General features: G+C 48.5%; 1 protein-coding gene across 1 annotated transcript in view; it reads right to left on the reverse strand.

The window, feature by feature from the left end:
• The window catches only part of PLB1 (phospholipase B1), a 122,825-nt gene that overhangs the window by 52,249 nt on the left and 43,029 nt on the right, over nt 1-27,547 (reverse strand). The window contains exons 15-24 of the mRNA XM_060169830.1: nt 23,303-23,374; nt 22,429-22,503; nt 20,316-20,379; nt 11,640-11,698; nt 9,784-9,857; nt 8,228-8,271; nt 5,087-5,195; nt 1,845-1,896; nt 1,422-1,502; nt 181-246 (exon numbers count right to left, since the gene is read on the reverse strand). Coding sequence (XP_060025813.1) covers nt 181-246; nt 1,422-1,502; nt 1,845-1,896; nt 5,087-5,195; nt 8,228-8,271; nt 9,784-9,857; nt 11,640-11,698; nt 20,316-20,379; nt 22,429-22,503; nt 23,303-23,374 — 696 coding nt within the window. The remainder of the gene's footprint in view (nt 1-180; nt 247-1,421; nt 1,503-1,844; nt 1,897-5,086; nt 5,196-8,227; nt 8,272-9,783; nt 9,858-11,639; nt 11,699-20,315; nt 20,380-22,428; nt 22,504-23,302; nt 23,375-27,547) is intronic.

Genomic DNA, 27,547 nt, shown 5'->3' on the forward strand with positions numbered 1-27,547 from the left:
GCATATGTTCAGGCTGCTGGGGCCAGGACTGACAGCACGGTCTGCGCTGGTCTCCAGGAGAAGCGGACCTGGCAGGGAGGTCTCCGCAGGAAGCCAGAGCTGCCTCCAGGCTAAGACTGAGGCCCAAGGAGGAAGCCTGCGGCTGAGCTGCCCAGAGGCCGTGTGGCCTGGCCTCTGTACCTCGGCATGGAGGATATCCAGAGCCTTCCCGATGTTGTCCACGAACTTCTGTGGAGAATAGCGGACCTGCAGGAAGAGGAAATGTCTCTAACCCCATTCATCGCCCCACCTCTCGGTAGACCAGGACCACTTCCTCTCCTGGGTCCCCTCCTCCCTGTATTTCAGGCAGAATGGGCAACACTGAAACACAGGCTGTCTTTTGGGGCCCTCGCCTCCACCCTCACCCCACGGTCCTCAGGCTTGAGGTGAAGGCTGTGACCCTCAGGGAAACACTCTTTCTTCTGCATGGAGCTACGGAAAGCTCTGGATCCACTTCACGTCAACTAGATGTGGGGCCCTCGCCACAGCACATCACACCTCTGGGCCCCTCTAAACTGGGGTGTCGGAGCAGGGGACCTCTAAGATCTCCTACAGCTTGAACACTGTTTGGTCCTAGGGGCTGATCACTTCTGATGGAACCTCAAGTGCCTGGGAAGCGAAAGCTCGATCAAATCACGTAAGGAGATTATGAGAGGGGAAGAGGGTCCTGCAAACCCCCCCACCAAGCATAAATACATTTTAATGGTGATTTCCCCTGATCTCGATACTTGTGGTCTTCAAACTTTTTAAAAGAGCAGTGGAACCCAGTGTCTGAATGAAATTTAGCCAAGAGCCTGCTCTACCAAATGGATCAAAGCCTCAAGGGAAGTGGGGGAGGGACCCATGGTCCCACCTCCCGCCCCGCCCCACCCTGGCAGCCAGCAGCCTCCAGGCCCCACTGTGGGCCCTTCGCATTGTAGCTTGAAACCCCCAGACCCTGGTGACTTTGATGCCAGGAAGACAGGCCTTGAGGGGTCTGGCGGGCAGGGTCACCCCTTGGGACAGGTGCTCCCAGGCCACAGCTCGACCCACCACCGACAAAGCTTCTCATGTGTCTGGCCCAGCTGGAAAGTCTCCTGCTCTCTGTAAACCTCTGACGCCGCCCCTCCCTCCCCCAGCCCCCCAAATCCCACGGCAGTTCTGACCCCAGACCAGCTCTAGAAACACCTCAGGATGGTGAGTTGTCTGTACCTCCCTGCCCTGGCAGTGTGAGTTCATCACAGACAGAGCCTGTGTTTCGGTGTCTGTGTGGCCCCGGATACACTGCCCAGGCTGGGTCCATGCCCGACTGCCAGCCGAGTCCCAACCCAGCTGCACTGCTCCAGCGACCCGGGGCGGAAATCCTTCCCAGAGGAGTCCTGAGTGAGGGCCTGGAGACCTACCGGGTCTTTGCAGACATTACAGAGGTCGTTGCCTCCTATAAACAGGGTTATTATCTTCCAATCTTCCTGAAAATTTATATCCTGAAATGAACAGGAAACAAACAAGTAAAAGCCTTGCTCCAGAGTCAAGTCCAGGAAAATACAAAGAGCTGAATGCTGTAGGGATGGGTCCTCACACACAGGAGGGTTTAGTGGGGACATTAATCATTTCTGCTCTTTGGTTTGTGGGTCCTGAGGTCAGAGGTCACAGATGCTAAATCATTTGTTGTTGTTTTAAAGGTGGCCTCTCTGGATTCCCATGTGCCTTGTCCCCGCCACCCCCACCCCAGAGCGGACCCTCTCTGTCTCTATGATCCTCCCACCCACTCGTCCTCTGGGCGTCGTACCTCAGGCGGGCTCAGGTGCCGCCTCCCCTCGACTTACCTCGCAATTCTTCATCAGACCCACCAGCCTCCCGGCCTGAGCAGGTAACTCCCTGCAGGCACACACAGGAGAAGTCATGTGACCAGCGGGGGCTGTGAAGCCGGGGTCGCGAGGGGACTTAGCAGAGAAATCGGGACTGTGTAGCAGGAAAACTGGACTGAAGACCATGCCCTGTCACACAGCTCCTTCCCCACTCAGTCTCTGCTGGGGGTGGGAGTCGTGAGTGTGCCTTGGGAAGGGCAGAGCACCCTACATATGAGGGGGTGACTGTTAGCGGGACTGTTTTCTGATTGGCGTATTGGAGTTCATAGTTTTCTTTCTCTTCCAAGCCAGGCTCATTCAAGACAAACAGAGGGCTGCCTATGAGTGTTCCATGCCACACATGGCTATCTCTGCAGGTGCCAAGACCTCAGCCGCAAGGGTGCCCTCACTTTCAACGTGACATGGTTGAGTCAGACACACCTGGGTGTGACATTTAGTTGCCTCTTGCTAACTGTGGGAATGTGACTTAAATCCTCATCCAAAAGATAGGAGATAACCGCCCCCCCCCATCTTAATGGGTCTTAGTAGAGACGAGCCAAGCAGCCCCGTGGGGTAAGAGCCACTCCTGGTGCCAGGCAGCATATGGGTTTGAATCCTGCTTCCACCCCTGACCAGCTGTGAGACCTCGGCAAAGTACTTAACCTTGCAAACCTTCAGTTTCTTCCTTTGGAAGATGGGGATGACAAGCATACCTTCTTCACAGAGATGTTGGGTGAATTAAATAAGGTGCCCAGAAAGAACTTAAAAGAGCACACGGTAAACATCCATATTAGAAACAACCCATTGAATTATTTCTACCATCGTCACCATCACCACCATCACCATCACTAAAGTCCCTGGCACAGGACTCAGCAGGAAACATTAGTTGTCACCCTCTTCCTCTCTTAAGTATTAGCCCAACTGGCCTGCTCTTAGTCATAATAGGCTAGGTATCAGATCACCTGGGTGGAGACTCTGGGTAAACCCCTTCACCTCTCTGAGCCTCAGTTTCCTCATCTATCGCTCTGAAGTTAGCAGGGCTGCTGTTCTTTCTACGGACCAGAGTTTTGGATGATTACTTGGCCGCTCTGAGCCTCAAGATCATCGTTCAGAAAACATGGGCATCTGAGCCTCTGCTCTGTCCATCTCACAGTTACTGTTCAGAACACAAGAGATAACAAACGTGAGGGTACTATGTAACTGCACACGGCTATATACACATGAAGGGTCATTAGTGGACCTGTGGTAAAGCCTGGGGCACAAAGATGACAGACCACGTGGTCGAGATAAGGCATTTGTTCAGGCCACTTCATCTCTCTGGGCTACAGGTTCTTCATCTTTAAGGGGAATAGTAATAATAATCTGGAATAATAATCCCCAACTCTTCCCTACAACACAGGACATGCTTGGACAAATAAATGACTCACACGAACGAGCCCCAAGGCCTTGGGGAAATCAGGGAAGAAATCCGGGGCCATGTGAATCACACTCCATTTTTCATTACATTTATGCTTTCAGCTAAGCTTTCATTCTTGGATGCCTTCCTGACCTAATCATGCTTAGAACTGCCTCTCCTCTTACACCACCAGCTGAAATATGCTTGGAAAAAAGCAAGATTAAGGTAATATTAACGTAAGCCTAAAATTTTAAGCAGTAAATCTGTAGCCTTTCACCCCCGCCCCACCAAAAGGAAAATGAAGCCACCGAATTCATTATAAAACCTATTAGGTTTTGTATGATCTCTGCTTCAGATAATCTGTCCCCTTTCCTGTCCTGAATAAATAAGATTTACTCTAGTCAGGGACTCGTAGATTCAGGATGGTGTTGAGAGCTGGGAGAATGATGTCGGGGATCTAGGAACCTAAACATAGGAATCCCTAGGAACTACACAGTAAAGTTCGTGATTGTTCTGGAAGAAATAGAGGACTAAGAAACAAAAAGGACCTTTCCATTTATTTTTCCTACATTGGATGTGGCACTCACTGGTTCTCTGACTGGCAGCAAACCCAAAGAAGTACTCAGGGTTCTGGGATGGTGGGGAGAAATGGAGCTGTAGGACCCAGGAAAGCTGACCCCGCTCTCTGGAACCCTCCATCCAGTGCCCCTGGCCCACGACTCAGTGGTCCTGTTGCTCGCTAACAGTTTACCCCAGGTGGGTCCTGCAGCCCTGCTGCACTGTTGCTGGGACCACCACCCTGTCTGTGCTATTTACAGCTCACCAGAACTTTCACTTTCAGCATGGCACTGAGGGCTTCCCTGGTGGCGCAGTGGTTAAGAATCTGCCTGCCAATGCAGGGGACACGGGTTCGAGCCCTGGTCCGGGAGGATCCCACATGCCGCGGAGCAACTAAGCCCATGCGCCACCACTACTGAGCCTGCGCTCTAGAGCCCGTGTGCCACAACTACTGAGCCCTTGTGCCACAACTACGGAAGCCTGCGGGCCTAGAGCCCGTGCTCCATGACAAGAGAAGCCACCGCAATGAGAAACCCGCACACTGCAACCAAGAGTAGCTCCCGCTCGCCGCAACTAGAGAAAGCCCGTGCACAGCAACGAAGACCCAATGCAGCCAATAAATAAACAGATAGATACAACATTAAAGAAATAAAAGATGTTTAAAAAAACACACCGAAAAACACGGCATTGAGCCCCCCAGCCGGCGCATGGGAGAGGTTCAGCCCCATCTCTTAGAGGCTAAGGCTTAGAGAGGCCAGGGGAGAAACCAGGGCTCAGACTCACACACTCCCCCACTCCCGCTGGCCCCAGGACTGGTGCTCTTCCCATGAACCAGGAAGGATGCAAAGCATGGAGCCTGAAAAAGCCTCCTGAAAAGCAAGTCTGAGGAAGAGGGAGAAGGTGACACGACAGACGGAGCATTAACAGAGTGGTGAGACTTGGGGCTCCGTGAGTCCACCTACGGCTGCTGTCTTATGTGAACATAAGGTTTACAGATGAGGCAAAGGAATTTGCTCAAAGCATGTACCTGGCATCAGAATCAACGGTGACTAGCTCCTGGGGGCACGGTTGGTGGGTGAGCCAGCAGGCTTCCGCGTCCCACGGCAGAGGACACCCCCAAGAGAGCCCGTCCAGTCCAGCCTTTGACCCTCAGATCCTCCCCCTGGACCAAATCCGGAGCCTTTAGCCATACACCCTGGTCTAGGCTAAGCCCCCGACCAGGTTCCCGGGGACCCGTGTGGTTCACCCGCAAGGCTCCACTGCTCACTCAGCTCGGGCTCCTGCCACGGCCTGGTTTAGGAAGGCCCCAGGACTGTTTTCTCTTCCAGTGCCAACAGAGAAACCCTTCAGGGAAGGGTTGAATTCCCGGAGGATGTCTGGAAATATAAGGAAAAGATGTTCGTCATCACTGCCCCAAGGCAATCTTCAGATTCCTTTGGTAAGTGCCGGGGGTGCTGGCGACAAAGCAGAGCGCCCGCCCCACAGCCCTCACCCTTACTGTTCGCTTGGCCCCCAAAACAAAACGTCCAGCAGGCTGATGCCGGACCACGTGTGCGGCACACAAGGGCGCTCGATGAATTAGTGCTGGATAAATGCCAGTCTGGTTAAGGTGCTGCTCTCGGGTGCTTTGCTTTTTTCTCTAAATATGTAATCGCTTTACTGAGATATAAGTCACATAACATAGAATTCACCAATTTAAAGTACAATTCAATAGCTTTTAGTACATTCATACAGTTGTGCCACCATCATCACCCCATAAACTTTAGAACATTTTCATCACCCCCAGAAGAGACTCCGTAGCCACTAGTGGTCCCTCCCCATTTCTTCCAGCCCCATGGCAACCACTAATCTACCTTCTATCTCTATGGGTTTCCTTATTCTGGACATTCATATAAATGGAACCATACAATACAACACGTCCTTTGTGACTGGCTTCCTTCACTTAGCAAGTTATCAATGTTCATCCATGTTTAGCATGTATCAGTACTTCATTCTTTTTTACTGGCAAATAATATTCCATTGTATGGCTACAACTGTTCAACGTATTCTCTCATAATCCTTTTTATTTCTATACTTATGTCTCCTCTTTCATTTCTGAGTTTTAGGCTCTCTTCCCACCATCCACCTTGGTCAGTCTAATTGCTCGCTGATTTGGTTCGTCTTTTCAATCTCGCACATTCTAATGCCTTTACCATGCTGGAGCTACACTTCTCACTCTGCAATCCCCCCCAGCTTGGCTGAAAACTCCTGAGAGCAGGGTCTGTATACACCCCTGAGCCTCACATGGGCTCAATAAATGTTTATGCGCTGAATTAAGAAGAACTTAAAGTTCAGAAAGGTGAGGAGAACTGTTAAAAGTCATACATTATTAAGAATAGAATCCTAGGCTAGAACCTGATCTCTCAGCTCGTGTTAGAGGGTACTTTCCCCAGACCTACAATCTACTAGGATGTGGGAAAGGAACCGGCTAGGTATCAGTCAGGACTTTCAGGCATCATGCCATCCAGCAGAGCACTCTCTCCAATCAAGCACTGCTACAGGGCCTACACAACACAGATGGATTGAACTCATTCCTTGTGGCTCTGGGGACATTGTACCAATGGATGGCAATTACTCTGATCTACTCAATAGAAGGAAGAGCTGCGAGATCACTCGAGCTATCTGAAAACGGAAGGGATTGTCCCAGACTCCCCATTACTGGAAGCATCCAGCATTGGCTAGCTAGGTACCTATCAGGAATGTCACAGAAGGCACTACTCATTGGACAGGACAAGAACTTGCTGGTGCACACAGTTACCTCTGCCAGGAACGTTCAATCCCCTTTTCTTATCTGATGAATTCCAGTTCTTAAAGCCCTCTTTCAAAAGGCAGGGTAACAGCCTTCTTATTTATTTTCCCCTAAACTTTGTACATGGCTATAATTATTGGTACACATGTCTGTCTTTAGGGAGACGTGTCCCTAAAGAGACTTCAGTGATGTCATCAGGGCAGGGACCTCACCTCATTCTCCTGTTTCCCAAGCACCCAGCACGGGTGTATTTGCTGGATTACATTGAATAGGGAGTTGAACCGAGGTTCTGTTCTGACCCTATGTTCTCATAAGCTTTCCAACACATTGCCACGTGATTATTTCTCCATGGATTATCCAGTCCCTACAGCCAATCTGTCTTCACAACTCTGGTAAGGAAGTCTGAACAGGCAATGTTCCACTGCTGGGCTAAGCGTGTCAGGGCGTCCACCCAGATGACGCTGTCTTAATATTTTATAAATCATTTTAGTGAAAGATCTTGAGTCAGATGATTTCCAATCATGTTATCAACCACAATAGCATGGGAATCAGAGAGCCCAGCAAGTTGTGTATGCTGGCCCAGCTCATAGCCCAATTACATTCACAAAAGCAACCCAAATCATCTCCTAGAGATGGCGGAGCTTATTCATAGCTCTTGTGTGTGGACCTAGAAATAAGGAAGATGGGAAGTACTCGTGCCACAGAACTGTACCTACTTAAAAGCAACAGGATTTGCAAATAGCAAGAACAGATAACACGCATGAAATCCAACCAGTTCTGCCCATGTGGTGATCAAACCACCTTTATCATCAAAGTCTTGGTGACTTAAAGCTCAAATAATTTCTTAGCTGCTAAAGATATATTACAGAGGGATAATTACGAGAAAAGTAAATGAGAATGGGACCGATTAAATTCCTCTCAGGCAAAATCGTTAGCCAGAAGATTTTAAGGGAAAATAATTCAATTGTAACATTTTTTTGTACGCGTACTTTAAGAACAAGCACTGTGCATGCACTAAGGAGAATAAAAAGATGAATAAGACCATTCAAAGAATGTAGTCAGGCTTAAAAAAAATCATTCCGAACAGGTTGTTGATGAAGTAATTTAAAGAAAAGGTTGCACCCCCAATATGGCTGTGTTTGCAGAGCCTGAACAAGGTAATTTCATCATCACTGCTGCAATAGCAGCGTTTCCTAAACCAACACCAGGAATTCAACGTCTTTGTATGCAGTGGTGCGTAATACAGCCCAAGCCTAGATCAACGCCTCCCCGAAAGGCGTTCTGCTCTGAATGACAGGCAAAGCAAACATGGGTTTCCTTTATTTCCTTCTTCAATCATTTCTTAATAATAACTTGCACTAAGGGTTGGCCTGAGCATTCTTTCCCTCTTACTCTCTTCCTTCCTCGGACAAATACAATTTCTCTTAAAAAAAAAAAAGGCTTTAATCGCTCTCAAGCAACAGAGCAGGGCGACCGCCTCGGGGAAGCAGCGTCCCCTGCCGAACGCTGCTGTCTCCTGCCACCCTTCCCTGCCAAGCCCGCGGCCGCCGCCAGGAGGAGCTGCAGAAACGCGCAGGGCGGCGCCGAGCCCGCCCCGGACCCCCGGGAGCGCGTACTTACTGGGCAAGGTGGTGACGCTGCTGAGGTTCTGATCGCCGCCCGCGCTGCGTCGTCGTGGGGACAAAAAAGAAAATGAAGGTTAAAACGGCCAGCGACGCTGAAACACCTCAGACACCACCAAGACAGACCTTGCTCCTTCTGAGAAACACCCTGGGGGCTTGGGGCTTGCCCTTTCCTCATTATTTTTGTATAAAAACTGAAAAACGAGAATACAGCAACTTCTCTCTCCTTTGCCCCACAAACCAGAACGTCCAAACAAAAAACTGGCTTAAACCGTCATGGCTGACTTTGAGCTTTGACCTTGAGGCAGGGGAATTAAGTGGGCCTCTTCAGCCCCATCTTCCAAAGGGGAAATGGCCCTTCCTTGGAGGCAGAGCCCAGGTCAGCGCTGACTAGCCACTGCAGCTGTGCATTATTATTATTATTAAAAAAAAAAAGTTTGCCTTCATGTTTCTCGTCCTGTTTGGCTTGGGGAAAACCCGGTTTTTAAAGGGTATCTTCTAGAGAGCAACCCATCTTCTGAGCCGCTTCTAAAATTCCAAGGAAATCAAAGTTGGATGGGTTTCTAGGCATGAAAATAAGCAGCATTCCAGAGTTGATTGGATTCCCTACTTTTCCATATCCCCTCATTCTCTGCCAAGTATGTCTGGGAACATTTCAAAGGTTCTCAAAACGTCTGGGGTTTAACTCTGTGTAGCATCGCCAGGGAGGATGCCAGGGATTCAACGCTCAGGTTCAAGCTGGTGCCAGAGATGCTGGATTCCAGGTTGAGGGAACACTGAACCTGCCCTCTCCCGCTTGGCATGACCTGGGCTTTCATAGCAGAGGTGAAGCAGGAGCGCTGCTCACCGCAGCCTGGGGCCGCCTGGGTTTGACTACAGGCAGAGCAGGAACAAGCCTGCACAAAACATACACGATGGGGGACGTGCTGCATTAGGGGTCAGGAGCCATCTACTCTACCTTTTGCTCTCTTACCATCTGACTGTGTGACCTTGGACAGGTTACTTGCCCTCTCTGAGCCATGCTTCATCATCTGTAAAATGAAGGCCCTTTAATAATGATCCCAGCTACCATTTATACCTACCTTTGTGTCAGGCACTGTGCTGGGCATTTAAATTCTCTGTAAGCCTCGTGACAATGCTAAGGCAGTATTATTGTCTCTGCGTCAAAGATGAGACCAGCTCAGAGAGGTTGAATAACTTACCCAAGGTCACACAGAGCGGGCAGCTGGGGCTCCTACACAACCCGGGTTCTGAAGGCTGCTGCCTCCTGCTGAGGTGACTGCCCAGAGGGAGAAAGGCAAGCCCAAACTTTTCCAACCCAAACGTCTGAGTAGTTTTTCCCCTAAACTCCTGCTCAGGTCCTGGCTTGTTTTGGGGGAATATCTGGTTTGGGGAAGCTGATAAATACCTTCCTTAAATTAAACCTAGAAATTTCTCATGGAAAAGCACTAGGTTGACTCATCCTTCTGCTAGAGAACTTGTTTTCTACATGCTCAGGGGTCCTCCCCTGCCCTGCGACGGGGCGTCTCTGGGCCTTGCCACGCCTGCACTTACCTCCAGGACAGACCTCGATACTGAGTTAAGACGTCCAGGACGTTCCCAGGCTTGGATCCGGCCCCATTACCTGCCTGAAAGGGAACCACAAGGGGGTGATTTCCTCGCCTGCTCACCAGAGGGTCTGTGTTCTCGTCCTGGCCGGGCCGGAATGTCCGGCACTTTAGAATCTAGCGTCTTGAGAGCACCACGTCTTGACCTGCATCCTGCCTCGTCAGAAACGAGTGCTACTTCCCGCTGGGAATTCTGGGGCCCTCCAAGGGCAGCCTCACCCTAAGAAAACCTGCCCGGACCCTAGGTTGGCAGAAGCGCTCTGAAAATTATACTGCAGTGTACAGTTTTCCAGAGGACACATTTCAGGGCCCCATTTTCCTCATTTTTTAAGTCGTGAACTGTATCAGAAAGGGAAGTATCCTGTAATCCTTTGATGTGAATAGGTCTCACATATGTACAACTGGAAAAATTAAAATGAAACGCCACGTACCTATTCCTCAGCTAAAGAAAGAGCGGGGTCTTTTAAAACCACACCCTGACACACTCTGCAGGTGCACGGTCCGTTGCTTAAAGCACGTTATTTCCCAGCAGAGCCATTCCAAAGGTCATGCCAAGGGCTAGCCTCCCAGGCAGCCTGTGGGGAAGGCTGGCCTCCGGGAGAGGAGCCTTGCTGCCTCCCCAGGTAGTCCTGAACAGCTGGGCTGATTCTGTTTTTTGTTTGGTTTTTTTTTTTTTTTGGCCACACCTCGGCTCCTGGGATATTAGTTCCCTGACCAGGGATAGAACCTGGGCCACAGTGGTGAAAGCGCTGAGTCCTAACCACTGGACGGCCAGGGCATTTCCAGCTGCGTCAGGCCACACCCAGCAGGAAGTGGCTGGGATGAGCCGTGCTGCCTGTCCTTCCCAGAAGGTTAGGAGCCATAGGGCCCTCGGGGTGAAGAGTACCTGAGGGGTCATGGAGGAGACGGCTACAGGGCAGGGAAAGAATTCTGGCCTCAGAGTCAGGACCTGGGAGTCCTGTCCTCACCCAGCAGTTACAAGCTATTGGCTGCGGCACTCACTTCGCTTCAACCGGCTTCACCTTTGTTGGTTTCAGTTTGAGGAGAGTCATATGGCCCAGGATTTCGTTGAGGATATTGAATGAGATCATATCAATGTGAAGAGGCCACAGACATGAAAGGTGTCAGCTGGTATTTGGGGGAAAATTCAGCTGGAGGCCCTCGATTCTACTGATCCAGAGAACAGCAGCTGGACTCCTCTGTAATGAGTCACTGAGGACCTGAAGTTCGAGAGCTTCAGAGCCCCCCTACCCTGGCTCTCTAAGGACCTGATTCTGCTTTTTCTGGATAGCTTTTTGCTGGGCCTGGGAGGTCACCACAGCCACCTGCAGACATAGGCTGGGTCATCGTTAGTACCTCTGTCTTTTCCACGGACCCCGGTTTTCTCACCCCTCCCCCATTAGTACTCGTTCCTGTCCCATCATCCCATTGCCCTTGGGACCTTCCCTTCGCTTTCCTACATGGACAAAACAAAGCACCGGGTCTTTGAAGGGGCCCTACACCCCACCACCGACAGGCTGTGCGGTTTGGGCTAGGTTACTTCCATTTCAGGGGCTCCTTCTGGGGCCCCCCCACTTCCTGCTCTCTCCTTCATTCCCATGTTAGGAGAGGAAGGATGAGGTTAGAATGGAGGTGGGAAAACACGATGGGCCAGGGAATGCCGGATTCCAGGGTGGGCATGGAGGTGGGGAGGGACTGAGGTTGGGACCAGAGACGGCAACGCTTAAGGTCCAGGAGTGAGATTCTCCTATTGACCAAGATCGTCTCCTCTCCTGCCCCTTCCTTCCACCGTCAGTAACTCACCGTGAGCGAATCACCCAGGGCTCCGATGACCTTGATGTCAGCCAGCTTCAGCCTGTGAACTGAAAACAAAGATGAACAGAAGGTGGGCTTCTTGTCTCCTCTGAAAACAAAGGAGCGTCTTACAGGAAAACTGAGACAAAGTAGAACAATTCAGCTTGGACAAAGATATTAAAAGGCCATCCTTGTCCTAAACCTCAGCAGTAGCAGCCGTGGAGCCTGACTGCCAGTCTCCTCCGTGGGGCGCCTGGACACAGGGCTCGGGAGCTGGAAGGTGGCCCCACTTTCAGAGAGGTGTCTGCTGGTGTTGGGTGACCCTGATGCCACAGGTGGGCAGTTACTCTCAGGGCGTGAAACAGCCCCTGGCGACATGATCTGGGAGTAAGGAGGGGATTGTGGTGGAGGTGAAACCCATACTTCATCCAGTCTAGGATCTGTTGATAGTTGGGATAAAATATTATACCATCTTATTAGAAAAAAATCAGCTCGGTTTTTATGAAGGGAAAAGGGAAACGCCTTTATACTACTGTTTTTTACAAACACTATGACAACCACTATCAAGGTGACGTTCACATCACATAAAAGGAACCATTTTAAAGTCCACAATTCAGTGGCACTTCGTACATTCTCAGTGTTGTCCAACCATGACCTCTATCTAGTTCCAAAACGTTTTCATCACCCCCAGAAGAGACCTGTACCCACTAAGCAGTCATTCCTCACTCCCGCCAGCCCATGGCAACCACTATCTGCTTCCTCTCTATGGATTTACCTATACTGGATATTTCACGTAAATGGAATCATAAAATGTGACCTGTGTGTCTGGCTTCCTCCACTTTGCCTAATAGTTTCAAGGTTCACCCATGTTGTAGCAGGTGCCAGTACTTCATTCTTTCTTATGGCTAATATTCCACTGTGTGGATATACCACATTTTTCTATTCCTTCATCTGTTGATGGACATTTGGGTTGGTCCCATCTTTTGGGTATTGTATATAGTGCTGCTATGAACATTCATATACAAGTCTTTATTTGAATGCCTGTTTTGAATTATTTTGGGTATATACCAAGGAGTGGAACTTGGTGGGCCATAGGATAATCCTATGTTTAGCTTTCTGAGGAAACCCCAAACTGTTTTCCATAGACTGCTACTATTTTATCTCTTGAGTTTAGGCATGTGCTATGATGTGGCTAAGCAGCTACTTACTTGTATGACAAACCTATTGGCCACCGAGCAGTGGCTGGGGACCCTGGGGACAAAACCGTGGTCAGAAATGGAGAATGTGCTCAGGAAGCTCACAGGATAAGCAGGGAATGAGAAACATCCATAGTTATAATAACTTATAGGCTGATGAATACTATGGGAGGTAATAAAGTGATAAGAGGTTCAGGAGCTGGAGGAATGATTTACCCTCAGAGGTGTGTGTGTGTGGCGGGGGAGGAGAGTTTAGGCTACATGGAGTTTAGGCTACATGGAGAAGGTCATGTCTGAACTCAGGATATGATGAGATAAGGATGCGGTGTGGTAAATCGTGTGACGTCCATAAAGAACGGATAGTTGTACAGTTTGACTTAAGTGAAGGGCATGGGAAGGAGACTATCAAGAAATAACACTGGAACCATAAACAAAATGAAAAAACAACCTACAGAATGGGAGAAAATATTTGCAAACGACGCATCCAACAAGGACTTAATTTCCAAAATATACAATATACAAACAGTTCATACAACTCAACAACAACAAAACAAACAACCCAGTCGAAAAAATGGGCATAAGACCTAAATAGACATTTCTCCAAAGAAGAAATACAAATGGCCAATAGGCACATGAAAAGATGCTCAATATCGCTAATTATTAGAGAAATGCAAAATCAAATGGTACAATGAGGTACAAACTCACACCGGTCAGAACGGCCACCATTAAAAAGTCTACAAATAACAAATGCTGGAGAGGATGTGGAGAAAAGGGAACCCTCCTATACATATGGTGGGAATATAAGTTGGTGCAGCCACTATGGAAAACAGTATGGAGGTTCCTCAGAAAACAAAAAATACAATTACCATATGATCCAGCAATCCCACTCCTGGGCATATATCCAGACAAAACTCTAATTTGAAAAGATACATGCACCCCCATGTTCATAGCAGCACTATTCACAATAGCCAAGACATGGAAACAAACTAAATGTCCTTTAATAGATGAATGGATAAAGAAGATGTGGTACATATATACAATGGAATACTACTCAGCCATAAAAAAGAATGAAATAATGCCATTTGCAGCAACATGGATGCAACCAGAGATTATCATACCAAGTGAAGTAAGTCAGGAAGAGAAAGACAAATACCATATGATATCACTTATATGTGGAATCTAGAATATGACACAAATGAACCTATCTACGAAACAGAAACAGCCTCGTGGACAGAGAGAACAGACTTGTGGTTGCGAAGAGGGCAGGCGTTGGTGGAGGGATGGAGTGGGAAGTTGGGGGTTAGCAGATGTAAGCTATTATACAATATATGGACTGGAGAAACAAAAATGTCCTACTGTATAGCACAGAGGACCATTCAATAACTTATGATAAACCATAATGGAAAAGAATATTAAAAAAAGAATGTATCGATATATATATATATGTATAACTGAATCACTTTGCTGTATAGCAGAAATTAACACAACACTGTAAATCAACTATACTTCAATTAAAAAAAAATAACATTGGAAATGTATGTTAGGGCCAAAGGCCTTTTACGCCTGGCTAACAAGTTAGGAGCGTAACATGAAATATTACACATATATACACACACATACACACATATATATATATATTTACTTGCATATATACGCCTGTCCTATATCTATCTACCCCTTTACCTTATATACATATGGACATGAACCCAAGTGCATTTTGGGAATCACACTTAAATTCCTTCTGCCATATGTGGCTCTGTCCCCTCAAATCACAAGTTCACCTCCCACTCCCCCGGGGCACCTCCTCCCATAGTCATTCCAACTTTGACACAGCTCCATCTTTCCTCAAATGTGCCTTTCATGGTCTCTAGCGGCGCGATGTTGCAGTAACTTGTCAATTAGCTTTCAGCCTTGGAAGAAGCCTAATAGAGCATTTGTACCACAGGGTGACCCACTACTTCAGTGGGGAAAGAAACCCATTATTTCAGTGGACCACTGCTTAAGATGGATAAACTGAAATCTGTCTGCCAGGAGGCTCTCTCGACAGCCCTTCTTTACCAAGTAACTCTATAACGAGGGCAGTAAAACACAGAGAACAAGATGCTTTCGATACCAGCAGGCTACATATAGCCTGCTTCACTCATCAACATCCAAATCATGGTGTATAATCACACCTGCATGGGAAGCTGTGTTAACAGTCAGTGGGATCAATGTTCAAAGAGATCTCTAGGTCTTGCCTCCTTCCATGGAGACATCTTGTCTACCTGACTTCCATGCTGTCTGCAGATGTGGAACTGCTGCTCCCACTGAGGATTTCCTCTCATTGGAAAAGGAAAAGTCCCTGCCTCTTCCCTATGACAGCATGCAAAGTAACACATGCATAGCTGTGAATGTGTGTATGCAAAATATAGAGATTAGTGGTCTTCAAATTCGAGCATGCATCAGAATCATCTGAGAGCTTGTTAAAACACAGATGGTTGGTTGCCACCCTCAGAGTTTCTGATTTAGTAGGTCTGGAGTGGGCCCAATCCTATGTGGTTAGAAGAACATTATCAAATCACAAAGCCAGCTGCACACATTAGCACACATCGACGGGGCCAAGCCTGAGAACTTTCAAATGACCTCTTCTCAAAGAAATGAGGCTCTGGGTAAAAAAGGCAACAAAATGGAAAATAAGACCTCCTCCCTTCAACTCTAGACGGTTTATTTTAGCTCCTGATGGCGACAGTCAATCACCGTATTCTTGTTGCCATGATGTGTAATACAGTGAATTCTGTGAACACTAACTGGTGTGTCAAGGCTAGGGAACATCTTTGGGGCTAGTAAAATGTGGAAGAGATGGATAGATTTGCTTTGAAAGCACATTGCAGTTTGCTAAAGGGGCAGCTGAAACTGGCCATTCCTGTCTCCTAAATTTGTAGCAGGCAGAAAGGAAACACACATATATGCGCGCACTCGTGTATGTCCACATCTACGCGTGTGTGTATACGTGTAGATTGGTGGGTATGTTGGGAGGGGTGGTTTTCTGTTGGTCATTCTGTAAGGAACGACCTGTAAGAGATAATAAACCAAACGAACCAAGTCTAGATGGGAGGAGTTTGACTCAGCTGGGATCTTATTCAAATAGAACCCAACACACATTTCATTGGTTTGACATTCTGAAGACCTTGATTTGAGCTTTGTTAATATTATCGTATATGATAAAGACAGCCTGGAACCACAGCAAAGCACTTTAGCAATTGCTCTCCTTGGGGACAGAACTCTTTAGAGATAAGATTACATTTGTGTGGCTGATTAGCTAAACATTTTCTGGTACAAACTGTCCACCACCTTGAAAGCAGTTGATAAACACATCATTCACTCATCAAGATCTTTACAGAAGGGGCCTCTTATCAGAAGGCCATCCAAACTAAGATAAAAGATCATGAATAGACAGAAAATGCTTGACTAGAGTAGAGAAAGGGGAAACTGCCCGTTGGACACGAAAAGGAACAGCAGGAAAAAGACTTGACGCTTGGGAGTTTTGTCTTGTGTAACCCAACAGCTTAAACCTGGGGCCATAACCTGAAAAACCAACTTTCTCTCGACTGTCAGCTAGGGCTGCCCAACCCTTTTGCTCTCAGATTTTAGGGACTTATGTAAGGACTTCTGCAATGGTGGTAAACTGCTGACACAGGTTGGGCCTTGTTTCTCTCTTTGAAGTGCGTTGGCATAAGTTTATGTGAAGAAATATGTGCCTCGCACACAGTAGGAGCTCAAGAAATGTGTTCAGTTGAATTAAAGGCTAAGGAAGAGGCTCTGTGTCAGAGACTACAGCTCTCAATGCTTTAAATGGTGGAAACTGCAGGGAAGGGAAATACATTCATCTGAGTGTCTTGAGGGTGAGTTTGAACTTGTCCAGTAGGCTGGTCACGCCGAGGGGACAGGCAGGCTGTTATATTCCCTGTGGCGCGTCACTACTTCCTAGTCACAGGCTAGGTTAGGCCACAAGACTCATGAGCAGGTGGTGACTATAGAGACGGTTTCAGGACGTACACTGGACAGTACACAGCTGATTCACAATGAAGTGAAACTCCTAGTGGTCACCCAGTGCCTGTAACCTGGGCATTTTTCATATCAGCGCTTGAATAGCTCATTTTAGCCAAATGGGTAAAATAAATGACATCAGGGACTTAGAAAGGAATCAATAGCTTAAAATAAATGAACTGTTCTAATTGATACTACTGGTGACAGTGGCATAGAATTAGCTTGGTGGACTCCTATTTTCAAATACTATGAATTTTCCCCTCTGCAAGGAAGGAGCAGCTTGACTTCGAGATAGCCAGCTTCAATGGACAGGCGATGAGCCATGTGCCCTCTGGCTCTTTATGGCCACTCTTCTGTTTACAAAATGCTACGCCTTTTCTCACTGGGAAAACCTTAAGTCATCTACCAGGCCCAGCATATTATTCTTAGTTATCCCAACTATGTTAGGGCCATGAAGTAATATAAAATGATGTAAGTACTTATGAAGTTATAAAGTTCACAGGAGGTAGCACGCAGTAAATTGCATGTATGCACTGACCAGAAGGGAAAAATTGGAAGCACGCACGTGTGCATTCATTTATTCATGCTACCAAATAGCGATTGATAATAAAAATTACTTACATCAGCTCTATATATCTCATCCCAAGCCCCATAGATCAGTAGAAGAGGTTCATCACCTGTGGGCTCTGAATGGGGTGAGGGTGGGGCACCCGGGCTGCCAGGGGCTGGGACCTGTTGACAGCGGCAGTATCTTATTTTGAAATTATCACTTTAGGTGTAGCTGTGGGTTGGTTTGAGAGAGACACTAGAAAAGGGGACTACAAAGAAGATTTTTGAAAACAACTCTGAAGATAAAACAGTTATTTTATAAGAGAGTCTTAGTGAAAAGTTGTCTTAACGGAAGGCATTTTGGTCCACTTGGTTTTTAAGATCGTTTTCAACTCTGGGAATTTCTGATTTGCGGAAGTAGGAATACTCCATAATTAAGATGAGTTCAACAACCATCATCAGGCCCCTACCATGTGCTGAGTCACTGCGGTTGTAAAGATAAGATGATCTGCTCTTACAAGTATGTATCAGAGGCCTTCATCTCAGTTAGAAATTGCCAACATGATCTCCAGAAGACTGAATGACCTCACCAGTACAACGATCATCAAGGGTAATAATGACGTGACCCTGTGCTAAGTCTTTTTCCCACCCTGACAGCCACAAGTATGATTAAAATGTCCAATCATAGATCAAGCGCAGTAATGAAATGTGTTTTTTGTTTTTGTCCAGTTAGTTGTTGCCATTTTTCTAAAGACACTTTTCAGAGGGACTCAGAGGCGCAGGCCCAACGTTAGCCCATGAGGGCTGCCACCCAGTTGGCCAATGCTAATGTTTTGGTCCCAGGCCTGCTTGGTTAGATCAAGGAGGCATAAATCTATCCATCTGCTTATCCAAACAGCTTCTGTCACCAGAGTATCTAAGATCTCAAGGTCTTGAGATTTCTTGTGCTTACATATTCAAGTGCCAATAAACAAGATAATCTTCAGGGTCAAGGAATAAAGAAGAGATTCACATTTTATTTGGCTTTCAGATGTTCAGATATGCTCTGATTGGTTGGTTATCACTGTCATGATGGGAACATAATCTAGACAGATTGCAAAATCTTTACACATCATCCTTTCAGAATGATAAGATTAAAAGAGGATGGATATCATTTCACTGTAAAGAGTATGGTTATTAAAACATTCAAATTCCCCCCTTCCTCTCTCTATACATACATACATCTTTGAGGTTTTGCTGTTGGAGGGCCTACATATGAAGCTAACAATTTGTTTCTGCTACTGAAGTTCTGCTAGTAGACTAACCAATACGAAGGGGCTGTCACTAAGTACGGGGGAAAAAGTCTAAAGACTGTGTGTGTGTAAGACTTTTTTTTAAAAGACTTTTACCTTATTTATTTATTTTTTGGCTGCGTTGGGTCTTTGTTGCTACGTGCGGGCCTTCTCTAGTTGAGGTGTGTGGGCTTCTCATTGCGGTGCCTTCTCCTGTTTTGAAGCACAGGCTCTAGGCACGCGGGCTTCAGTAGCTGTGGCACACAGGCTCACGGGCTCTAGAGCGCAGGCTCAGTAGTTGTGGTACACGGGCTTAGTTGGTCTGTGGCATGTGGGATCTTCCTGGACCAGGACTCAAACCCATGTCCCCTGCATTGGCAGGGGGATTCTTTTTTTTTTCTTTCTTTTTTTTTTTTTTTGCAATACGCGGGCCTCTCATTGTTGTGGCCTCTCCCGTTGCAGAGCACAGGCTCCGGACGCACAGGCCCAGCTGCCATGGCTCACGGGCCCAGCCGCTCCACGGCATGTGAGATCTTCCCAGACCGGGGCACGAACCCATGTCCCCTGCATCGGCAGGCAGACTCTCAACCACTGAGCCACCAGGGAAGCCCTGTAAGACTTTTATCACCTATTCCATTATTCTGCAACTTAGTCAAGAACCAGTTACACACCGAAGTTTTGGTGAGAAGATTTTTAACTTACTTGCCCGTCATTTGACTAGATTTGAGCGTGTAGAGCTAAGACAGGCATGAAGGGCGGGCTGACACTGAAACGTGTTCTCCTAATACTCAGCAAAAGGAGACAATGTGACTACAAAGATTTGCACGCTGCGACATCTTCAAACTTCGCTTTCCATCCTGGCAGGCACATAAGAGGCATTCAACAATCATCTAATAGACGAGTGAACAAGTGAACGAATCAATGAACAAATGAGTCACCCTCCAGGACCAAGCATGAGAACCTATCGCATCGTTGCAGAAACGCTCCTGGGCTGAGGTTGTGAGTCACGTGGGCCACCACACGGCTCTCCCGTGACCTCCCATGATCATGGGCACAGAGCCATCACTCAGAGGTTGGCTCACCTGGAGGAAAAGTTTCAGCCCTTAGGCAGCCCCTCTTTGGGAAGGTCTCTGCCTAGAATGTTCCATGAGCCTCATTTTCATGGCCCAGCACCAGTCATCTTGGAAACACAGAGAAGCAGTGAAAATGGCACGTTTGTAAGATGGCTTTCCAGTGTTTGAGTGCACTCTGCATATGGCTCTGACCAGGAGCTTGGACTGGTTATTTTTGCTTCCTGCTTAAAGGTAGTTTTATGTTTCAGAGAATAAGTTCACCTCATCGAGGCTTCCCAGTGGGGACAATGACATCAGCTCACTCACCTGACGCTGGGCCCTTTGCAGAGCATGGCCTGGCACACAGTTAATGCTCAATAAATGCTTTCGATAATGTTATCATATTTTAGTTAAAGAATAATCAAACACAGGCATGAACTTACAAGTATACATACAGAGCTGTATGGCCTTGAAAACTTCTCAGGTGTATCTCAGATTGTGTAGAAAGCCCCTGTCATCTTAAGGCTGCTCTTACATTGATGGTTTTAGACCTCAAATGACTTTAAAAATCACTTGACTCAAGCCGTGTACCTGATGTGGGAATCGTGTCAGAGGGATCCTTGTCAGGACACCTGATTTCCGTTCCATCTCTCACCTAAAATGAGACACACGGAGAAATAAGAAGAAATGGATCTTGCAACCTAAGAAACTGGGTGAGAAGTGGGCCTCTATTTTGGAAGATATCACTTAGTACAGAAACCTAAGCATCATGTAGGATTTCTCCCTCTCCTTCAACACTCACATCTGAGCGTCCACAACACCCTTTCCAGATGTTCCCAAGCCGGCCCCCCTTCCCTAGTCCCTCAGCCTCAGGCTAAGTTCAGGCCTTGTCCCTTCTTCCTGGAACATGGCCCTGTTCACCATCATCACTGCTGCCGGCCTGTGGGCTTCCTCCCCAGCCTTCTGAATCCATTCAGAGGACTCTTTCTCTCTCAATATAAAAATCACTCCCTTGCCCAAATTCTCAGTGAAAGCAGGAATTTTCATCCATTTTGCTTCTTGTATGTCCAGAGCCTAGAAGGCTGCACAGTAGATGCTCAATAAACACTTGTTGGTTGAATAAGCATATTTCCACTCTGTACTAACATCAGCATAAAGTCCACCCTCCTCAGCACGGGGTAGGAAGCCCCCGACATTCCACACCATCCACCTGACTCTCTGTCCCTCCACATCTTTGTCCGAACACCTACGTCTGCTCTTTCTTTCCCTTTCCCTCCCTCTGTTTCCCTCACTCCCACCCACCTGGCTTGACTTTTGTCATCCTCAGGCTGAGGTCTTGGGTACTCTTGGGGAAGCCTTCTCAACTCTCTCCTGCCTGTCATTTGTTCTTCCGCTGTGTTCCCAGAATACCCCGTGGAAACCTTACGGCACTTTTTACATTGTGCTATCAATGCTGGTTGACTCCACTAGACTGAGCTCCTTGGGACAAGCAACGTATTTGTGTTTGTATCTCCTATGCCTGGTCCCCGTCCACCCACCCACCCGCCCACCCATTTGGTTATTCGGCTAATAGTGACTAGGTACCTGCTCTGAGTCACTGCCCCCATGGAGCATGCATCCTAATGGTACACAGCTGGTATTCAGTAAACGTATCCTGAAGATATGCATTGCTCCCTCTACTATAAAACTCATGGCATGTCAGATACTGTTATATGTGCCTTATACTTAATAACTTATTACAATTTAATAGCTCTATTAGGTAGCACTATGACCTATCACCATTTCCCAGATTTGAAAAACTAAGGCACAGAGAGGTTAAGTCCCCCTGACACAGAGCCAGTAAGTGCAAGAGTCTGGATTTGAACCCCGAGCCAGCGCTCTCAAATTGCGGCACCACGGTGCCTCTCAGATGTATCCTTACTGCTGTGATATTAGTTAGAAAGCACGGGACAAGCTGATACATCAAGTCTTTTACGCCGTATCTCTTGGGCTTTGTGGTGCAGGCCCAGGCCATCAGCTTTGCCTACACCCCTGGGAGTAAACCGCACCCTCTTTTATCCAATAGGGAGGCAGGGGCGGTGCTGGGACCACCACCAAATTTGTCTCAACCCATATTGGTCCCCAGTCCTCTGAGAAGGAGACAACCTTCAAGTGTTTCTTGCATCCTCAGAGGAGTGTGGAGTGCCCTATCTAATCTTGACAGGAAGTATCAGAAAGAGACTCATGAGATAAGTCATAAGCAAGACATGTGTGAGGCGGGCCCCTAAGGTGTGGCCGACAGCTGAGGCCTTCTGGTCTCCATGCTGACAGCTTTCAGACTTCACCCTATTTCCCTGCCTTTTCTGGACTTTCTCTTCAGATTAAGGGCTCAGATGAGTTTTAAAAGACGTGTCAGAGATTTGGGGAGGGCCTGAAATTCTTGTCTCGCATCAAAATAGACGGGGAACAGGTAGTGCTGAGCCCCCCAACACACCCCGTGAAGCCATGGGATGCTGGTTGCTGAGGCCGTTTTAAAGACGGAGCTGGAGGGCAGCCCTGCTTCAAGCACCAAGGGGACAGCCACACATGTGCTCCTTCACTCTTCTCCAACCTACCCATGGGGTCCAGGACACAAAGAACTGCCCTGGAAGCTTCAAAAGACTCAGAAAGGTACGGCCCCTGGTTCATTTGCATGTTTGTCAATCACAGAAAAACCTCTCCGTACCTCAAACTTCGCCTGGGATTTCTGCAACCTGGGCAGGTAGTTGCTGTTCCTGTAGGTGAACAGATAGGGATTCTCCTGCAGAGAAAGGCAATGCGTTGTAACCACGATCCAGAAATCCGTATCCTGTAATCATCAACTTTTATCACCCAGCAATGCCTTTGGCCAATCTGAAACATTCATACCATCCTTTAAAGGATGAGAGAAACATTCTCTGGCTTTTCTTCTCTGGACTGCTCATTAGTTCCCTGAAGGAGTTCATTAACATTTTGAAATTTCCCATTTGCAGCAGTCAGCATCTTTTGCTCTCTACCCGAGGTCCATGCCAACAGGCAAAGTAGGTATATTTCCATGAAAAGAGAACCTAATCTTAAGTTTCCTGAGAGCCAAGGCAAAGAGGAAAAGAGGATGAATTATACGGTTCTTACAGCCTGGTAACAAAAACTTACCAATTCATCAATAAAGCCAAAAATCTGACTAGCATTAAGTGATAAAAAAGATTTCTGTTCATGTACATTCAGCTATTTTTTCATTAATTTATTCAGCAATGTTAATTCTACACCTACTATATATTAGGCACATATTTAAGATACCCATCTTAGCATTTGGGGCCGTGTGAGCTGTGCCTTTGTTCCTATGCCCTCTACAAGCACGGAAGGGGCCTCAGTTCTGTTAAAACAGCTCTCCTGGCCCACAGGTATAAACCTTAGGTGTGCCCAGGCCCAGAAGAACAGACCTGAGACTCTAACGGGCTAATGTCTCAACCAGGTAAGACCCACTTCGCAGCAAAGTCCCCTGCTTTGTGACCCCGCCTTTCTCCCCAACTCAGCAAGAGGTGCCGCCCCCCGGCCCCCCGCCCCCTCCAGTCCTCGCCTACCTGAGAGGGACATTTCACTGGCCGCCTCTCTTTGGCACTGAATGGCTCATCTTTCTGTCCTGCTGGCTCCATCTAGGAAAGAAGGTGATGTTCAGAACAGAAAAGTCTTACACAGGTGGCAGCATCCTAGGGTACTACCACTGAGAAAGGCTCATTAGCTCAGTGTTCCTCAGAGTGTGACCCTGGGTGGGCAGCATCAGCGTCACCTGGGAACACGTTAGAAATGGCAAATTCCCAGCCCGCAACTCTGGGGTGGGGTCCAGCTCCCTGTGCTTTATCAAGCCCTCCAGGGATTCTGACGTGCTCAAGGTGAGGGCCCATTGCGGGAGAGGAACCACTGATTCCCAGCCCACCCCTCCTGTTACAGGGGAAAGTGAACACCAGGGAGGCTGAGCTGACACAAGGACACGGATGTCCAGATTCAACCAAATCGCTCTCACAGGGTCACCGGCTACCTGATCACCAGGAGCCGGTTATTAGCTTGATGTCGCATCCCCCTCCTTGCTGCCCTGCTGCTGGCCGGCTCCCTGATTAAATTTCCCTCAGGGAGGAGAGTAGGAACGGGAAGGAAGGGCAAATAAATGGCTCTCGTGTAAACCAGCAGGGAATGAATGAAACCCTCTGTCACCTGGCAAGCCCCATGTCTTTACCTGGGACACAGAGGTACAGTGACATGGGACATAGCACGGCGCCACGCTAACAACTAGAGGTCTAGCCATTCAGGAACAGTGATAGTGGTACCAATGGCTGATAGAGCCAGCTACTTAAATGATAACTGAAGCCTATCTAACAACATAGACGAAAAGTGTATGGTGTACCCGCCAGAGAAAGCAGCACAGGATCGGCTCAGGTAAAGACATCGGAGGGGAGACAGAAAAATGAAGGCAGTTGGAGAATTCAACGGAGCCAGGATTTTAAGTTCCTTCTGTTATTTTTAAATGTTCATTATACATTTGTAAACACTTAACAGAAAAATACAGTGGCTTTGAGAGATCACAGATTTTCTCTTGCACGCACCGTCTTCTACTGTTTGGGGACCTCGTGTTTGCTGTCAGCCCTGCTGCCCAGAGGAGCTGGGCTCCTAGGTCACCCGGTCCCTCCTCTCCCCTCCGCTCCCCTCCCACAGACCTTGATGGGGGACAAAAGTGCAGGAGGCTACAGGATGGAGCCCCCCTATCTGGCTCAGTCACGGGCTCTGCCATCTTCCACGAGCCCTTTAGATTCCTCAGCAATATCTTGCCCTGGCATCTGTGCCCAGCAAACAAGAAGCAGGGGAAGAACTTTATCTTCTCAGGGAAACTTCCTTCACCCAAACGGACAGGGTCAGATAAGAGGGTGTAAATAACCTTCTGGAAAACGAGTGGCAGCCTTTTGCTCAGGGGCTGGAGGAGGAACTGCACTCCCCATCTCCTTTCAGTTTTATTCTGATGGTGGACACTCCTAAGTATGGGATTCCAACCCAGAACTTTCAGGGCCGCTCTGAAAGGGAGTGTTCAGTGGGCCTGAGTCGGTGGCCCAATGTCGAAGTGGCCTGACTTCTCTTCTCCAATCTTTCAAGAATTTAATCAATAATAGAATCTGGAAAGAAATGTTGAGAAAGCCACGTTGTGATAATTTTAGTCGAATGGATATAACAGAACCTAATTTTTTAAGGACTCCAAAGGAAAATTCATAGGTTTTCCCAATAAATCCATTTGCACTAAGAACCTTGCCCTAAATGTCTCTTTATCAGTCACCTACGTCCTTCCTGCTGCCATTAATCCCCTTTACACACGCTCTGACCCTCCATCCTCAGGATGGAAAATGACTCGGCTAGATCAAATGACCCTTTGCGTGTCCCTCCATCCACCGCCCTGCACCGCACGTGCCCGTACACACCCTGGGGACGCTGGTCCTGTTCTCTTACTCCACCCTTCAGCCCTTTAATTGCTCGCATCTCTTCTGCACAGCCTCCCTGCCCCCGAGATGAACTGGAGCGTGGCAGGGGTGGCGGGATGACCTTAGACGTGCTCTCAAGAGTCCCGCTTGACTGTGAGCCCTTCTTACCTTGCCCTGTGCCTCTGGCGCTAGCGCAGGGCTGGGAATAAGGTGGGGGGCCGTGACTGCTAGACCTGGCAATTGAGTCCCCACAGGTGGGTCTCATCAACACTACTGTTACATAAGAATCATCAGAAGTTATTGAGGAGGCAGGACGGGCCCAGGGAATGAATTACATCCCAAACACAAAACCCTCCTCTGCTCCATGCCAGGAGCTCCGCTTCCGTCTGGGTGGCTCATGCAGCCAGGCGTGTTTCCGAAGCAGGGCCGCTCACGATGACTGCGTGCGTGTGTGTGGGGTTTTCCTTCACTGGCCCTCAGAGCTTACGCGCACCTCGGGACTTGGCCCGGGGAGCAGACACTGTGTGGCCCTGCACAGTCGCCACCATCGCTGTGTCCTAGGTCGAGGCCAAGCAGAGAAGCGGTAGAAGCTGGGCCCCTCTGGTCACAGCGATTCTGCTGGTCCCTCTCTGCTCCCCATGTAAGAGGGTGGCCCTCACGCGGGGCTCTTGTGTGTCTGCAAATGTGGGCATGACGGACATAGCTGTCTTTTACCTCTGTAGTCGCAGTTAAGCCCAACACCACAGAGGCACACAGAGGTGGAGGCAGGGAGGCTCCTGGACTCCCCATGTCCCTGGGAGGACACAGGAGGGAACCCAAGGGTGAACTGCTCCTACATTTCCCAAGGTCCTCTGAGGCTGGCAAATAGAGAAAATGGGGCCCAGAAAGACCACGTGACTCACCTCAAGAAACAACCAAATGCACAGCTGGACTCAGAACCCAGGTTTTCTGGCTCCTCACCCAGTGCCCTTTCCCCTAACCTGTTACCTTCGTAATTTCTCATAAATTAACCTGCAGGAGCTGTCCATGCGCTCGGGAGCCGTGGTATGGTCTGGCATTTTGCCCGAGAGGAAGCCAGGGGACATGCTTCCCTCCTTGTTGGCTCAGCTACAGGGACCTCGAGGCCTCTCCCTGGGAAAGGACTGCTGGTTCGTTGGGCAGGTAACTGCCCACCTAGGAAAGCTGCCTCCTCCCCAAAGCCCCTGGGACACCTACTGGGTCCCAGACCTTTGGCCTTGAGCGTGAGACCTTCTGCTCCCCTCTGGGCACCTGCCCATCCTCGCCCTCGAGCGGGTTTCAGGGCGCTGTGCGCGCCGTGCGCCTGTCTGATTGCACAGGGCACTTCATTCATTCGTGGGGCCTCCTTATCCCGTTCCTCTCCCACCACCCCTTGCTAGTGCATTTTATTCTGTTCACACAGCTCCTCTCGCCTGGGAATGGCAGCCCCACCTCCTCTGACATATTTCCCCCCAACCCATGCCGACAAAGCCAATTCCAGTCCCACCCCCGTGGGGCTGTCCTGGCCTCTTGCCCATATCCCTTTTGGGTGCTCTGTCCAGGGCATGACCTTGCTCCTGCTGTGCCCTTCCAGCTATTCGCTGGGCCATTTGGTGTGTCTCCCGTATCTTCCTTGGACCCAGCATAGGGTAGGCACCCTCTAGGCTTTCTTTTGTTGCTTGGGAGAAAGGTAACAGAGGAGGAAAGAGGTTTGGCCGAGCTGGAAGAATCAGCCCTCCTCCCCCAGAGAGAGGGTGGAGGGAGATGAACAGCAAAGTGGTTTTCTGGGGTCTGACCGCTCAGGGGTCAGGCCCACCAACAAGGGTCCTCGTTCAAAGAAATCAAATGGCTTCTCCGAAGGCTAGTGTGACTCCGTCAGTCCGGGCTGCCTGGGCTGGCCCCTGCCCTCCCTGCTGTCTCACTGGCCACTGTGCACCCAACTACAGCTGCTCACAGGACTCAGCACAGCACCTCAGTCTGAGGAGATGGAGAGAAATTTTTCTAATGCAAGGAAGAAGAAAACCAAGTTGCCGTCCCTGGAATTCTAGGACAGTTTGGATGGGAAAAAAATAAATGGCAAAATCAGGTCTCTGTCTGGTGCTCTGGAGAGGTTCAAAGGTTAATGGAACATTCCATCCACTGACTAATCCCAGACAGCCCCGGGGGACCTTCAGAGTCTGGGGGAAGCCCGTCACAGTCAGAGTAAGAAGGGCCACCCAGGGTGAATACTCGCTGTGGGCCGGGAGGGAGCTGTACACTCTCCACGTGTTGGCTCAGGGGTTTTGCAGAAAGGGAGCTGAGACCCTAAGTTCACACAGCTCGTGAGAGCTTTGAACCCAGGTCTTCATCACTCCACACTCACCCCAGGCA

Source organism: Lagenorhynchus albirostris, chromosome 13 (genome assembly GCF_949774975.1).
Source record: "Lagenorhynchus albirostris chromosome 13, mLagAlb1.1, whole genome shotgun sequence".
NCBI lineage: Eukaryota > Metazoa > Chordata > Mammalia > Artiodactyla > Delphinidae > Lagenorhynchus > Lagenorhynchus albirostris.